This window comes from Pseudophryne corroboree, chromosome 6 (assembly GCF_028390025.1).
Source record: "Pseudophryne corroboree isolate aPseCor3 chromosome 6, aPseCor3.hap2, whole genome shotgun sequence".
NCBI classification, from domain to species: domain Eukaryota; kingdom Metazoa; phylum Chordata; class Amphibia; order Anura; family Myobatrachidae; genus Pseudophryne; species Pseudophryne corroboree.
The window spans coordinates 102,681,754-102,698,567 of record NC_086449.1 but is presented as its reverse complement, the minus strand read 5'-3'; the positions used below and the strand labels follow the sequence as shown (position 1 = coordinate 102,698,567).

The 16,814-nt window shown below is 46.9% G+C and overlaps 1 protein-coding gene across 3 annotated transcripts in view; it reads right to left on the bottom strand.

Annotated features, from left to right (window-relative positions):
- Window positions 1-16,814, bottom strand: part of LOC134936496 (zinc finger protein 501-like) — a 51,897-nt gene that overhangs the window by 21,549 nt on the left and 13,534 nt on the right. For all 3 annotated transcript variants that reach the window (XM_063931554.1, XM_063931556.1, XM_063931555.1), the window contains one exon: window positions 3,831-3,957. In XM_063931554.1, coding sequence (XP_063787624.1) covers window positions 3,831-3,957 — 127 coding nt within the window. The remainder of the gene's footprint in view (window positions 1-3,830; window positions 3,958-16,814) is intronic.

Genomic DNA, 16,814 nt, shown 5'->3' with positions numbered 1-16,814 from the left:
GTCAAATTTTGCTGGCGTTGGAAGATGAAGACGTGGAGCAGAAATGGGTAAGGTGGGTGGGGTTATAGCTGGAGTCACTGTGGTTGACGCACCAGACGCGCCTGATCCACGGAGAGTTGTCTGAATCCCATCCAGCCGAGTAGAGAGATCCTGGAGACAGCGGATGATGTGGCCCTGTGCAGCCTCCTGATGTTCTAGTCGGGCTGCCAGTTCTTGCATCGGCCTGGCCGCTTGATCCTGGTCTCCGGCTGGATTCATTAGGTCAGTGCTTACTGTCACAACTGAGGGCCTGAGCTGACGGGAGGCAGCCTCAGTTGTAGGGGCTGAGATGTACCGGAACCTGGGAGGTTGTATCAGACCCCTGGACATGTAAGTAACATGAATAATAACTGCCCGAAGGCGTGACCACGACAACTTGGATAAAAGTCAATGATGTTTATTATGACAACTCCGCAACACAGCAGCAGTAAAAGAAAACGTAAAAGTCAGCAAAGAATAAATACAGTTCCTGGGTACTACAGGATGGCAAGAGCCACAGGGCACTGGTAGTGTGAGATAGTTCTTATGATCTTCTAGATGGAAAGTCCTTACCATGCCCGACTGTAGCAATGGAGATAACCCAGGATTGGCCAGCTGGTGTTCCAGGAAAAGCTGGGTTGCTGAAGATAAAACAGCTGCTGTGGATACTGGCTGGAACCAGACTGTTGTTAGCACGGAGTGGATACTGGCTGGAACCAGTTAAATAATAAATGAACTTGGGAGCGATGAAATATGAACTGAAATGTAGAACTTGAGAGCGGAGAAATAATAATACCGGTGGAGAGTGGTAAAGTGTAGAAAGGACACCGGCCCTTTAAGGGAAGCTGTACTCTGCTGGAAGCTGAGCTGGAAGCAGGTAATGTTGTAGCTGGAAACAGATGAATCCACAATGGATTGGAGAGTCAGGCTACACCGCAGGTGGAATGCTGGTGCGGGTCTCTATGGTGGAAGTCTTGAGACAGGAGCTGGAACCTGGAAGACAATCACAGGAGAGAGACAAACAGGAACTAGGTTTGACAACCAAAGCACTGACGCCTTCCTTGCTCAGGCACAGTGTATTTATACCTGCAGCAAGGAAGGGATTGGCTAGGCAATTATGCAGATTATCAATACTGAGAACAGATTGGTGGAAATGATCAGCTGACAGAATCCAAGATGGCTGCGCCCATGCAGACACTTGGAGGGAAGTTTGGTTTGTAATCCATGTGGTAATGAAAACAGTAATGGCGGCACCGGCCACCGGAGACAGGAGGCGCCAGGCTGACAGATGCACATCCAACCACGCGGACACAGCGGAGGCCGCGGCTGACGTAATCGCCACTCAGACACTCTGCATGCAGAAGTTCAGGGACGGCGGCGGAGGCCGCGGGAGACGCCATGCCAGGTGTAATATGGCGTTTACTGTGACAGCGTCCCAGAGTGACAGGAGAGGATACAGGAATGTACACATCAGGATAACAGATGGGATCCGGTCCTGGAGCGCTGAGCCAGCCTTAGGAGGCATCTGATGGGTAAGAAATGGTGTCCAGATACCCGGATCGTGACACCTAAATCCTTATCACACTCCTTATCTTTTCATAACACGTATTTGTATGTCTGTGTCAGTCTAAATTTGAACCTCTAATTTTCACTGTTACATTCAACCCAACTGTGATTGAATATCACAAGATTTTATCTATTAACATATTAAAAATTACATTTTATTAAGTCTCATTGTGCGAATCACACAGTATTTTTTTCTTTTTGCTTGTTTGATGACCATCGTTAACTCAAGATTAGAAGTAGATAAAAGGTAACTACAAGTTAAGTCTCCCTTATCCAAAATGTTTGGGACCAGAAGAATTTTGAACATTGGATTTTTATTGTATTGTTTCATACACACACTATGAAGATAATTTTACACAATATTTGCAATAAGTTTGTGCATTAAACAAATATTGTGAACACTGAACCATCAGAATATGAATGTCAATTGAGTATAAGGTCTTTGGGATAATTTACCCTACTAGACTTCACTAATACAGGGTGAACATCCACTGTGCTTAACACAAAATAAATCTAAAGAATGTTGTGGGGAAGGCAATACCATCCCCCTAACTACAGATGTTTTCCCCCTCATTATTATTATCATCATCATTTATTTATATGGCGCCACAAGGTTTCTGCGGCGCCTAACAAAGTACATAAACAAATGGGCAAAACAAGAAAACAATGACTTACAATACAAGACAATGTAGGACAAATACAGGGTATATGAACATTGCTGCATCAGGGGAAAGGACACTGAAATAATCATCAGGGAGGCAGAAATAGAGAGTTAGGCGCCGTTGTAGGGAGTCTGAAGTAGAAAATAGTCTAAGAGAGGGAAAAGCACAAAAGGGGAGAGGGCCCTGCTTGTGATAAGATGATTGGGTTTGATGAAGAAGTGGGTCTTAGAAGGCATTAATAAATGACATGCACACTGTGATGTAATGTACCATAAAACGTGTCTTTGGAAAAGCTGTGCTACTCTTGGGAATACAAATTCCACAAAGACTTTGCCAAGTGCGATCAGCTTCTGGTTGGTGTAGGATGCAGGGCTACGTATCCAGAGAACAGGTCCTGCTCCGCTGGAAGAGCAGCAATGTCATTGCTATATACATCAATAGTAATTCAGGCTTCTTTGTTGTGATTGTGGGGACATGTTACCTACTTAAATTCATGAAGCCACCACTTTAAGCGGACATGAAGAGAGATAGGCAGCCACACAAGGAGAGAACTCCTAATCAAGGAATAGAAGAGGAAGCACCAGCACCCTGTACCAGTTACTAGTGTGGAAATTAAAGCAATAATAAAAGGCTTTACCTCCAGGCTTTCAGGGATCTTGAAGTGAGAATAACCATTGAAGTTTGTTGTCATTCACTCCAAGTATAGTGGAAGTGTGTACTGACAAACGCAGGATGACATTGAACCAAAACAGGTGCCTTGTTGGCAGCAAAGGGGGACAGGAGTGGATTGCTAATGGACTGTGCCAACTCTTTACAGTCAGTGAGTATTTGGTGGCCACCTGGGAGTGGCTGGTAACAGCAGGTTGGTGAATAAAGGTGGGTACACACTGGCCGATATATCGGCCATTCTCTTGAACGGCCGATATATCTCGGGTCCGTCGGCCAGTGAGTACAGGCGATACGTCTGTGAACTCCGTCGTTCACAGACGTATCGCACTGGCCCCGCAGCAAAGTCGTAGGCCAATATATCTACCGATATATTGGCGCGTCGCTGTGTGTGTACGGGTGGTCGGCCTACCGCCCGTACATATGCTGTTGCAGCCGGCGGTGATTGACAGCTGAACTGGGCGGGCGTGCGTACACGCCCGCCCAGTTCATGACGTCAGTCCCCGACGGATCGGGCAGTGTGTATGCTCAACACACTGCCCGATCTGTCCATAGATATATCTGCCGATCAACTGATCGGCAGATATATCTACCAGTGTGTACCCACCTTAAGTCGTACTGTCACATACATATGTAGCAAATACTGGATACATCCCAGCTGAGACTCTCTCTAATGCAATCAGCATTTCTCCTTCCACCAAATACCAATAGTGGCATTGCTTTGTATATAAATGCCTAGCATTGGCCAGTATTTGATTTATGTTTTCTAGGTGTGATAGTGGGGTCTGTACTAAAGGCAGACATAAGCAGCGGCCTCATGCGCTGAAAAAAATTACTCAGGCGCTGTTCATTATTAATAATAATTCATCTGGTATCATCATTAGAGTTGAACACTGTTAGTTCATTAACCAGCCTTACCCAGAGATAAGAGTGTGCGGTAATTCTCCAACATGACATCCATGTACAGCAGCCTCTGCCCTACTCCGATACAGCCCCACTCCTCTTCTGAGAAATACACAGCCACATCATCAAACCCAATGGGAGCCTAAGACAAACAAAATAAGGATTTACTCACCGGTAATTCTATTTCTCGTAGTCCGTAGTGGATGCTGGGGACTCCGTAAGGACCATGGGGAATAGCGGGCTCCGCAGGAGACTGGGCACAACTAAGAAAGAAATAGGACTACCCGGTGTGCACTGGCTCCTCCCTCTATGTCCCTCCTCCAGACCTCAGTTAGGAAACTGTGCCCGGAAGAGCTGACACAATAAGGAAGGATTTGAAATCCCGGGTAAGACTCATACCAGCCACACCAATCACACCGTACAACTCGTGATACTATATCCAGTTAACAGTATGAATAACAACTGAGCCTCACGAACAGATGGCTCATAACAATAACCCTTTTAGTTAAGCAATAACTATATACAAGTTTTGCAGACAATCCGCACTTGGAATGGGCGCCCAGCATCCACTACGGACTACGAGAAATAGAATTACCGGTGAGTAAATTCTTATTTTCTCTGACGTCCTAGTGGATGCTGGGGACTCCGTAAGGACCATGGGGATTATACCAAAGCTCCCAAACGGGCGGGAGAGTGCGGATGACTCTGCAGCACCGAATGAGCAAACTCAAGGTCCTCCTCAGCCAGGGTATCAAACTTGTAGAATTTAGCAAATGTGTTTGAACCCGACCAAGTAGCAGCTAGGCAAAGTTGTAAAGCAGAGACCCCTCGGGCAGCTGCCCAAGAAGAGCCCACTTTCCTCGTGGAATGGGCTTTTACAGATTTAGGATGCGGCAGTCCAGCCACAGAATGTGCAAGTTGAATCGTACTACAGATCCAGCGAGCAATAGACTGCTTAGAAGCAGGAGCACCCAGCTTGTTGGGCGCATACAGGATAAATAGCGAGTCAGTTTTCCTGACTCCAGCCGTCCTGGAAACATAGATTTTCAGGGCCCTGACTACGTCCAGCAACTTGGAATCCTCCAAGTCCCTAGTAGCCGCAGGCACCACAATAGGTTGGTTCAAATGAAAAGCCGATACCACCTTAGGAAGAAATTGGGGACGAGTCCTCAATTCCGCCCTATCCATATGGAAAATCAGATATGGGCTTTTACATGACAAAGCCGCCAATTCTGACACACGCCTGGCCGAAGCCAAGGCCAACAGCATGACCACTTTCCACGTGAGATATTTTAGTTCCACGGTTTTAAGTGGCTCAAACCAATGTGACTTAAGGAAATCCAACACCACGTTGAGATCCCAAGGTGCCACTGGGGGCACAAAAGGGGGCTGAATATGCAGCACTCCTTTAACAAACGTCTGAACTTCAGGCAGTGAAGCCAGTTCTTTTTGGAAGAAAATCGACAGAGCCGAAATCTGGACCTTAATGGAACCTAATTTGAGGCCCATAGTCACCCCTGACTGTAGGAAGTGCAGAAATCGACCCAGCTGAAATTCCTCCGTTGGGGCCCTTCTGGCCTCACACCACGCAACATATTTTCGCCATATGCGGTGATAATGGTTTGCGGTCACCTCCTTCCTAGCTTTAATCAGCGTAGGGATGACTTCCTCCGGAATGCCCTTTTCCTTCAGGATCCGGCGTTCAACCGCCATGCCGTCCAACGCAGTCGCGGTAAGTCTTGGAACAGACAGGGTCCCTGCTGCAGCAGGTCCTGTCTGAGCGGCAGAGGCCATGGTTCCTCTGATATCATTTCTTGAAGTTCTGGGTACCAAGCTCTTCTTGGCCAATCCGGAACAATGATTATAGTTCTTACTCTTCTCCTTCTTATTATCCTCAGTACCTTGGGTATGAGAGGAAGAGGAGGGAACACATAAACCGACTGGTACACCCACGGTGTCACTAAAGCGTCCACAGCTATTCGCCTGAGGGTCCCTTGACCTGGCGCAATATCTTTTTATCTTTTTGTTGAGGCGGGACGCCATCATGTCCACCTGTGGCCTTTCCCACCGGTGTACAATCATTTGGAAGACTTCTGGATGAAGTCCCCACTCTCCCGGGTGGAGGTCGTGTCTGCTGAGAAAGTCTGCTTCCCAGTTGTCCACTCCGGGAATGAACACTGCTGACAGTGCTAACACATGATTTTCCGCCCATCGGAGAATCCTTGTGGCTTCTGCCATCGCCATCCTGCTTCTTGTGCCGCCCTGTCGGTTTACATGGGCAACCGCCGTGATGTTGTCTGACTGGATCAGCACCGGCTGGTGTTGAAGCAGGGGTCTTGCCTGACTTAGGGCATTGTAAATGGCCCTTAGTTCCAGAATATTTATGTGTAGGGAAGTCTCCTGACTCGACCATTGTCCCTGGAAGTTTCTTCCCTGTGTGACTGCCCCCCAACCTCGAAGGCTGGCATCCGTGGTCACCAGGATCCAGTCCTGTATGCCGAATCTGCGGCCCTCTAGAAGATGAGCACTCTGCAGCCACCACAGCAGCGACACCCTAGCCCTTGGAGACAGGGTTATCAGCCGATGCATCTGAAGATGCGATCTGGACCACTTGTTCAACAGATCCCACTGAAAGATCTTTGCATGGAACCTTCCGAATGGAATTGCTTCGTAAGAAGCCACCATCTTTCCCAGGACTCGCGTGCAGTGGTGCACCGACACCTGTTTTGGTTTTAGGAGGTCTCTGACTAGAGATGACAACTCCTTGGCCTTCTCCTCCGGGAGGAACAATTTTTTCTGTTCTGTGTCCAGAACCATCCCCAGGAACAGTAGACGCGTTATAGGAACCAGCTGCGACTTTGGAATATTCAGGATCCAGCCGTGCTGTTGTAGCACTTCCCGAGCTAGTGCTACTCCGATCAACGTCTGTTCCCTGGACCTCGCCTTTATAAGGAGATCGTCCAAGTACGGGATAATTAAAACTCCCTTTTTCCGAAGGAGTATCATCATTTCGGCCATTACCTTGGTAAATACCCTCGGTGCCGTGGACAGACCAAACGGCAACGTCTGGAATTGGTAATGACAGTCCTGTACCACAAATCTGAGGTACTCTTGGTGAGGATGGTAAATGGGGACATGCAGGTAAGCATCCTTGATGTCCAGTCCAGGCTTGCAATCACCGCCCTGAGCGATTCCATCTTGAACTTGAACCTTCTTATACAAGTGTTCAAGGATTTTAAATTTAAAATGGGTCTCACCGAACCGTCCGGTTTCGGTACCACAAACATTGTGGAATAGTAACCCCGTCCTTGTTGAAGGAGGGGTACCTTGACTATCACCTGCTGCGAATACAGCTTGTGAATTGCCTCCCTGTCCGGGGGAGCCGTCAGCAAAACAGATTTGAGGAAACGGCGAGGGGGAGACGTCTCGAATTCCAGCTTGTACCCCCGAGATACTACTTGTAGAATCCAGGGATCCACCCGTGAGCGAGCCCACTGGTCGCTGAAGTTCTTGAGACGGGCCCCCACCGTACCTGGCTCCGCCTGTGGAGCCCCAGCGTCATGCGGTGGACTTAGAGGAAGCGGGGGGAGGACTTTTGTTCCTGCGAACTGGCTGTATGCTGCAGCTTTTTCCCTCTACCTCTGCCTCTGGGCAGAAAGGACGCGCCTCTAACCCGCTTGCCTTTCTGGGGCCGAAAGGACTGTACCTGATAATACGGTGCTTTCTTTGGCTGTGAGGGAACATGGGGTAAAAATGCTGACTTCCCAGCTGTCGCTGTGGAAACTAGGTCCGAGAGACCATCCCCAAACAACTCCTCACCCTTGTAAGGCAAAACTTCCATGTGCCTTTTAGAATCTGTATCTACTGTCCACTGCCGAGTCCACAATCCTCTCCTGGCAGAAATGGACATTGCGTTTATTTTAGATGCCAGCCGGCAAATATCCCTCTGTGCATCTCTCATGTATAAGACTGCGTCTTTAATATGCTCTACAGTTAGCAATATAGTGTCCCTGTCTAGGGTATCAATGTTTTCCGACAGGGAATCTGACCACGCAGCTGCAGCACTGCACATCCATGCTGAAGCAATAGCCGGATAATTCCTGAGTGTGTATATACAGACTTCAGGATAGCCTCCTGGTTTCTATCCGCAGGCTCCTTTAGGGCGGCCGTGTCCGGAGACGGTAGTGCCACTTTTTTTGACAGACGTGTGAGCGCTTTATCCACCCTAGGGGATGTCTCCCAACATGACCTGTCCTCTGGCGGGAAAGGGTACGCCATTAGTAACTTTTTAGAAATTATCAGTTTCTTATCGGGGGAAGCCCACGCTTCTTCACACACTTTGTTTAATTCATCAGATGGGGGAAAAACCACTGGTAGCTTTTTCTCCCCAAACATAATACCCTTTTTAGTGGTACTGGGGTAATATCAGAAATGTGCAACACATTTTTCATTGCCGTAATCATATAACGAGTGGCTCTATTTGAATGTACACTAGTCTCATCGTCGTCGACACTGGAGTCAGTATCCGTGTCTGCCATCTGAGGTAGTGGGCGTTTTAGAGCCCCTGATGGCTTTTGAGACGCCTGGGCAGGCACGGGCTGAGAAGCCGGCTGTCCCACATCTGCTATGTCGTCAAACCTTTTATGTAAGGAGTTGACACTGTCGCGTAATTCCTTCCACATGTCCATCCATTCAGGTGTCGACCCCGCAGGGGGTGACATCACATTTATCGGCACCTGCTCCGCCTCCACATAAGCCTCCTCATCAAACATGTCGACACAGCCGTACCGACACACCACACACACAGGGAATGCTCTGAACGAGGACAGGACCCCACAAAGTCCTTTGGGGAGACAGAGAGAGAGTATGCCAGCACACACCAGAGCGCTATATAATGCAGGGATTCACACTACACAAGTGATTTTACCCTATAGCAGCTATATATATATTATTTGCGCCTAAATTTAGTGCCCCCCCTCTCTTTTTTTACCCTATGGAGTCTGGAAACTGCAGGGGAGAGCCTGGGGAGCGTCCTTCCAGCGGAGCTGTGAGAGGAAATGGCGCCAGTGTGCTGAGGGAGATAGCCCCGCCCCTTTTTCGGCAGACTTCTCCCGCTTTTTTATGGATATTTTGGCAGGGGATTTTACACATATATAGTCTTAATGACTATATTATGTGTTATTTTGCCAAGCAAGGTACTCATATTGCAGCCCAGGGCGCTCCCCCCCAGCGCCCTGCACCCATCAGTGACCGGAGTGTGTGGTGTGCCTGGGGAGCAATGGCGCACAGCTGCAGTGCTGTGCGCTACCTTGATGAAGACCGGAGTCTTCTGCCGCCGATTTCCAGGAACGTCTTCTTGCTTCTGGCTCTGCAAGGGGGACGGCGGCGCGGCTCCGGGACCGGACGACCGAGGCTGGGCCTGTGTTCGATCCCTCTGGAGCTAATGGTGTCCAGTAGCCTAGAAGCCCAAGCTAGCTGCAAGCAGGTAGGTTCGCTTCTCTCCCCTCAGTCCCTCGTAGCAGTGAGTCTGTTGCCAGCAGATCTCACTGAAAATAAAAAACCTAAAATATACTTTCTTTTCTAGGAGCTCAGGAGAGCCCCTAGTGTGCAACCAGCTCGGCCGGGCACAAAATTCTAACTGAGGTCTGGAGGAGGGGCATAGAGGGAGGAGGCAGTGCACACCGGGTAGTCCTATTTCTTTCTTAGTTGTGCCCAGTCTCCTGCGGAGCCTGCTATTCCCCATGGTCCTTACGGAGTCCCCAGCATCCACTAGGACGTCAGAGAAATGTTCATTACTAGACATGGGAAGTAAAGAGACGGCTAAGAGGACCGGAGAAGGCAGGGGCCACGTCCTGCTCTCTCTTCCAGAAAACTGAGAGGACGATGTCAGGAGTCTGGATAATGCCATGCCAGGCTCACACTGGCCAGGCTCTCTGTATATGGCTTTACAGCCCAAGAACATAAATCTTAAGGGACATTTATATTATTATGATCATAAAAGTGAAAAAGACCTCTCCAAAATAAAGTGAACGGCCGTGGAGGGAGCGCGGCTCGCAGCTGGACATGGGAGGGAGATTAATGAAGGACAAAGTGATGGCAGAAGTGTACAAGTATTGGTTGTAAGAGGGTAGAGAATACAATGTATATATGTCACAATAATACCATTCTGCCATTACCAAATTAACATTGACATTAGTTCTGTTTGACACTAAGGGGTATATTTACTAAGGTGTGAGGTTTCTTTAGAAGTGGAGATGTTAGCCATAGCAACCAATCAGATTCCACTAAATATTTATCTTGCAGCTTCTAGAAGATAATAGCTAGCAGCCAATTGGTTGCTATGGGCAACATCTCCACTTATAAAAATACTCACATCTTAGTAAATATACCTGTCAAAGTCGAAAAATATCATGATTCACCATTGCCTTGTACTAACCCAAATGCTCATGCCCGCTGCTCGTACATTCAGTCTGCTGTACGTGCACATGTCCGCAAAGTGCGTACGCTCGCTCCGGCGAGTACGCGCGGTATATGCATATATACGGTAGAGTTTATGTGCGTCTGGCAAGCGACTCGATCGCTACATATTCAACAAATATAATGTATTTTGTAGGCAATATTCCCTTTTATAATATCTGTAAGTATGTTTAGTGTAACTGGTTCATGGACAAAGGAATTCCTCTTTACATGATACGAAGGGTCAGACAGGGTCTGAGCGGTGGTGTTTAGTACCTAACTAAAGAGTATTTTATTAGAAACATTCCGGTGTTGGTTAGGTAGAGATTCATCGCTCCTGCGTATAGTTATGTCTATAAGTAGTTTATGGACATTTACTGTATTTGCGGTTCATTATCCATGCGGCGGGAATCCTGAGAATCCCTCCCATCTGAGCAGTTTGAAATAGTCACAACCCACCTGTTCAAACTAACCTATGACCTTTTGTTATAATGCGAAGACAGGTTTCTGTGTCCAATGAACAATAAGATTATAGGACCTTTGTAGTGTACTGTAGGTTGTGTATATAAGGCCCACTGTCCCCTGACCGGCCAGTACTCTCTCTCATCAACAATTATCAGTCGGATAATTGGAGGACTGGATCCGGTTGCGCTAGCGAGTGTTTCCCCGTATGGTATGTTTCTCTGTGGCCACTTTTGTTACCCATTTAAATGTATGCCATTCATTCTCATTCTATGTATTTGTATTTTCGATCATTTGCTAATGTTTGTATTTATGTCTAGATATTCTGTTTAGGTATTAATGTTAGTGTTGGAGTGTATAAGCTGTTAACTGTTTTCCCCTTTTTACGTACTAAATATCGTCAGTAAAGGTTTTGGAACCTTAGCAAAGAGTGTGTGTTTCACTAGTTAGTATAAAGGTTTCCGAGCGTCTCAGCCGCTCAAACAGCTTTCACATAATAGAGGTTAATCAGCGTTACATTGTGTTAACATTACAAGACCAAGGTTTACAGTATAAGTATATCCCTTCAGTGTGTTGCATACAAGGTTTACTGTGTGTCATCCTGTGAGCGTCAGCGCCGCTCGCATCCCGATCTCGCGGTACAGCGTCCGCTACGCTAATAGCGTAGCATTACGGTACTCGGACCGCCTATAGCGTGCTCGATACCAAGCGTAAGCCGTGAGCGAACGTGCCGCTCGTGCGTCTCGACCACGGCTTAGCGTCTGCTACGCTAAGTGCGTACCATTACGGTGCTCCATACGCCAATTACGTACTGAGTCTCTTACCAGTGTATAGTGAACGTTATAAGATAAATAATTAGCTTTATCAATTGAGGGCTCGTCCGGTCCACCTCATATCCGAAATCAGGCGAAAACAGGCAGACTTTATCGATCAGCAAAGGGCGGGAAAGGTAGTATCCCCTGTATCCGTGCTTGTGGTTGGGGATACAATAGTAGTGCTGATCGGATAAGCATCTGCGTCTGCTTTGCCTGGTTTGTAAGGATGCTGGTGGAATCCGAGGAAGGTAAGAACATACAGCTATTGTTTTAAATCTTATTTTTTTTTTTTGTGTGTGTGTGTTTTCTCTCTCTCTCTCTGTTTGGCGCCAATTGCGCACACAATACATACACACACACCTGTATTTTTATTTTGTGTATTTTCGCATAGTCACTCTTGTTGCCATTAGAATTGATTGTTAGATGTACTGAGGAAATTTGGTGTATCTGGACTTTATGCGTACGTGTCTCGGGCAACGTGCGAGATTACGTACGTGACGCAAAGGCGTACACACGTGGCGTATATTACGCAACCTGCGTACGGATACGCCCACTGAAACTCAGATCACATGATAGCACTGTTTTAGTGTGGGTGGTATAATAGCCATCTGATAATAGCACAGGGTTGTTCAGTTGCCAAAAAGTTTAGTTTAAAGTGAACCTTTTTCTATTGCAAAACCCAGGAATTAAACTACTACCTGTATGAAAGGAATTTCTGTACAGAAAGATTAGAGTGTATATGAATGAACAGGAGTGAGTGTGGAAATAAAGGTATTTTTTTTTTGTGAGCCCAGAAATCGGGATCCCGTCGGAGACCACATCAGGTGAGTGGACACTTGGTGGCGTGGGACTGGCTTGCCCGCGTTAACATTATAAAAAGGTAAAGGAGCAAGTAGTATTCGCAATAAAAAAAAAAAGAATTGCGAAGGTTAAAGCGCAGCCCAGGGGGTTGGTGTAGTACCCATATAGACACAAGTTGAGCTCCGGCTGAAGGTTTCACAGCCTAAACAACCGATTCCGCTGGTCGTAAGGCGTATAAATAATAGTTATTTATACGAAGTGCGACTGTACCGCACGTAATTGTGTGCATTAGTTTGTTACCTTGATATCCATTAACAATTTATTGTGGGATCATAAACGCTATTTGTACATTCTAACGTGATTTGTGTAGGTGTTTGTTATTTTAAGGGAGTTTCGCTGTTCACTCAGGAAATCTCCAACAACCAATATTTACTGGGGAGGGTAGCATACTCCCACACGCCCCAGTAAATAGAAGTCCAATAGGGGCGTAAGTGAGTGAAGGCACTAGTTGAACTTTCACCGTCGCCTTACCGAGGGGAACTTGGTTTGTTTTGTAAGAATTTGCTAAAACAGCAATATCTGCAAACAATGGGGGCCAGTTGCTCAAAGAAGGGACGTCCAACAAGGGTTCACGTTGGTATTTGTTGGCCCAAAGGGTCAGCACGGTATATAATGTGTGAGAAATACGGATCACACACACAGGTATTATGCAAAGAATGGGAACGAATGACTGAGAATGATGGGGAACAGTTTCCCCGGGTGGGCAGTTTGAATCCTGAGGTATTGCAGAATCTAAGAAAAAGGATAGGTCTAATAAAGTCTGCAAAGCAGAGGATAAGACATTATGATTGTTTACAGGTATGGCAACAAGAGAGTGAAATACAACAGGAATTAGCTCAAAAAGCAAATTCACATCCTGGTAGAAGTCTGATAGCAACGGCACCACCACCGTATATAGCAGGGGAAAAAGTGGCTGCAGAGAATGGCATACGGGTACACGAAAAGGGTGCACTTAACCAATGTAGTAGTGATAAGAGTAAAATGAATATTAATGCAAATGTTGATGCTAACCCGTGCAAGTTGTATCCCATTTTAAACTTCCCTCAGGAATGCGACCAGGAAGATGAGCCCACTACGATTTCAGCTCTCTCTCTAGCGGCCACCATAAACGATACTTCAGTGGGCACGGCCCAACCAGTAAGAGCGGTAGCGAAGGCCCATAGTGCAGGGACAGGTGAGGTTGTATCTAAAGGTAAGTACGGCACTGTACACTATGCTGAAAATGTTACATCACACAGTGAAGAATCAACCCAGAGTGAGGTAATTGATCTTAATCCTGTCAGGGTGATAGCGGTCCCCAATGGGAAGACCGACGCAAATGGAGTCACACCCATAAGGAATATTGCAATGCATTGTCCTTGGTCCCGGGCAGAATTAAGAACAATTTTGTCTGAATTTCCTGATCCCAGAAAAGATCTAGCCGTATGTCAGAGGTTCATTAAAGACCTAGGTAACTCCACTGAACCTAACAACAAAGATTGGTGGACACTACTGCGGGCATGCTTGCCCTCTAGTATTGACCCTGTAAAATTCATTACGGATTGTAAATTAGATGCTGAGGTAGCTCTCACTGACGAGTACAATCAGGAAAATGTCAAACAGATCAATCTGCAGTTAGGAGTATACTTCCCAGCCGTTGTTAAATGGAACAACATTTTCTCCATTAAACAAATGGAAGGGGAAGCTGCTTCTGACTATTTCCACCGGGCACTGGAGGAAATGGCTAGATATACTGGGATCATGGACATTGAGGCAAATGTACATCATAGAGAGGTAGCGGTGTCCGTATTGATGGACGGTTTAAAAGAAGTATTAAGGAATAGGGTACAAACCACTCAACCTAACTGGAGAGGTATGTCGGTGGCCACCTTAAGAGAGACTGCTGTCGGGCACGACAGGAACATCACAAGACGCAGGGAGTCACAGGGTGATAAGCTGATGGAAATAAGTATCCAAGCCCTTACAACAAGGCCGCCTCAGTCTAAATCTCAGACCCCTGGTGGTAAGCCGTATATGGTAAAATGTTACAATTGTAGCCGGGAAGGACATTTTGCACGTAACTGCACCAATAGAAACTCACACAATGTATATCGACCCCCTAGACCAGAGCATGACACACAGTATGACACACGTAGATGGGATCAGGGACCGCAGAGACGGAGTTATGAGCCACATGCAGGGGAAACGAGAAGGTACCCACCGAAAAGAGACTGGCAAGTCTCCAATAATTCCCAGTTACCTCCCTCACAAATTGTAGCAACAAATGCGCTGCGGGAGGGTCTAAATTCACACTAGGGATGGGGCCACACCTGTAGTCTGCAGCCAGTGAAATTAATTGCGAGCCTTGGAAGTGAACCCGAGGTCACAATTGATGTAGCTGGTAGATCTCTACCTTTCCTTGTAGATACGGGGGCGGCCAAGTCAGTGATAAATTCAACAGTGGGTATAAAGACCACTGGTAAGACAATTCCAGCCATGGGAGTAACAGGAGTAGTACAACACTACCCTTTAAGTAAACCTGCAGAGATTACGATAGGGCCTTTGCATACCAAGCATTCTCTTCTGCTGGCTGCATCGGCTCCGACTAATCTCCTTGGGAGAGATTTACTGTGCAAAATGGGATGTGTCATATATTGTACTCCTGAAGGTGTGTTCTTGGACATACCTGAGAACCACGCTCAGGAAGTGCAGGATATATTAGACACCCCACAAAGACTAATGTCACACACTGCTGTTGTAAATAGTAGTGATGAGCGAGGTTCGGTTTTACTCGGTTTTACTCGGTTCTCAAAACGGCATCTTATTGGCTATCCAAAACACGTGACATCCGTGAGCCAATAAGATGCCGTTTTGAGAACCGAGTAAAACCGAGTAAAACCGAACCCGCTCATCACTAGTAAATAGGTGTCCGTCCGAGGTAGAGGAAATGATTTCCCAGATACCGGAATCACTTTGGACCAAGGATGGACAAGACACTGGATTAATGGCAAATGTATCCCCAGTAGTTGTACAAGTAAAAGATGGTAGGATAGCTCCAAAAAATCCCACAATACCCTCTGAAGCCAGAGGTGGAGTTAGGAGTTTACCCTGTAATAGAACGCTTGCTACAACAGGGCATTCTGGTAAGGACGTCCAGCACTGCCAATAGTCCCATCTTCCCTGTTAAAAAGAGCGGGGGGAGGGGTTACAGATTAGTGCAGGATCTAAGGGGGATCAACAAAATAGTTGAGTCAATTCCCCGTAGTGCCAAATCCAGCTGTCATCCTTATGCAAATCCCTCCCACTGCCAAATTTTTCACTGTGATTGACCTCTGCTCCGCCTTCTTCTCGGTACCTCTGCACCCCGACAGTCAATACTTATTCGCATTTACATACAGAGGAGTTCAGTACACCTGGACTCGTTTACCACAAGGTTTCATTGATAGTCCAAGTATTTTCTCACAGGCCTTGCATGATTGTTTACAGTCTTTTCAACCTGAGAGCGGATCAATATTAATACAGTATGTAGATGACCTACTGCTGTGTTCAGATTCGCTTGAATCGTCCCTGAGAGATACGAAACAACTCCTGTTTCATCTTTCAGACACCGGACACAAGGTTTCCAAAGATAAGTTACAATTATGCCAGACCAGGGTGAAGTATTTGGGACACTGCCTGACACAAGGACTGAGACACCTCACCGCTGATAGAATTCAAGCAATTCATGACATGACTCTGCCACAAACCCAGCAACAGATTAGAACGTTTTTAGGAATGTGTGGGTATTGCCGTAACTGGATCCCAGGTTTTTCCATACTGGCCTTGCCTTTGCAGGAGATGGTCTCCTCAAACAAACCAGATAGGATTACGCACACAGATGAGTCTGAACTGGCGTTTCAGAAACTCAAGCAGTGCCTAACGCAGGCACCAGAATTAGGCATGCCAGATTATGGAAATCCCTTTGAGCTGTACGGAACAGAGAGTGCTGGGTGCGCGGCAGGTGTCTTAACCCAAAAGCATGGTGATGCCAGCAGGCCGGTAGCCTACTATAGCGCTCAGCTAGACACGGTAGCGCGATCCCTCCCCACATGCTTGCGAAGTGTTGCAGCGATAGCATTGCTAGTAAGTAAAAGCGAAGATGTAGTGCTAGGACACAACCTCACAATTCATACACCACATGCAGTGTCAGCCTTACTGAATTCAGCCCAAACCAGACTCGTCTCATCAGCGCGGTTTACAAGATGGGAATTGGCGTTAATGGCCCCCGTAAACATCACCATTAGGAGATGCAGCGCATTAAATCCTGCAACGTATCTCCCAGGTGTGCCTGGACAGGCACAAAGGGTGGAGGATGAGAGTGATGGTGAAGGAGGATTTAGTAAAGACAATGACACACATGATTGTATGGAATATTTGACCCAAAATT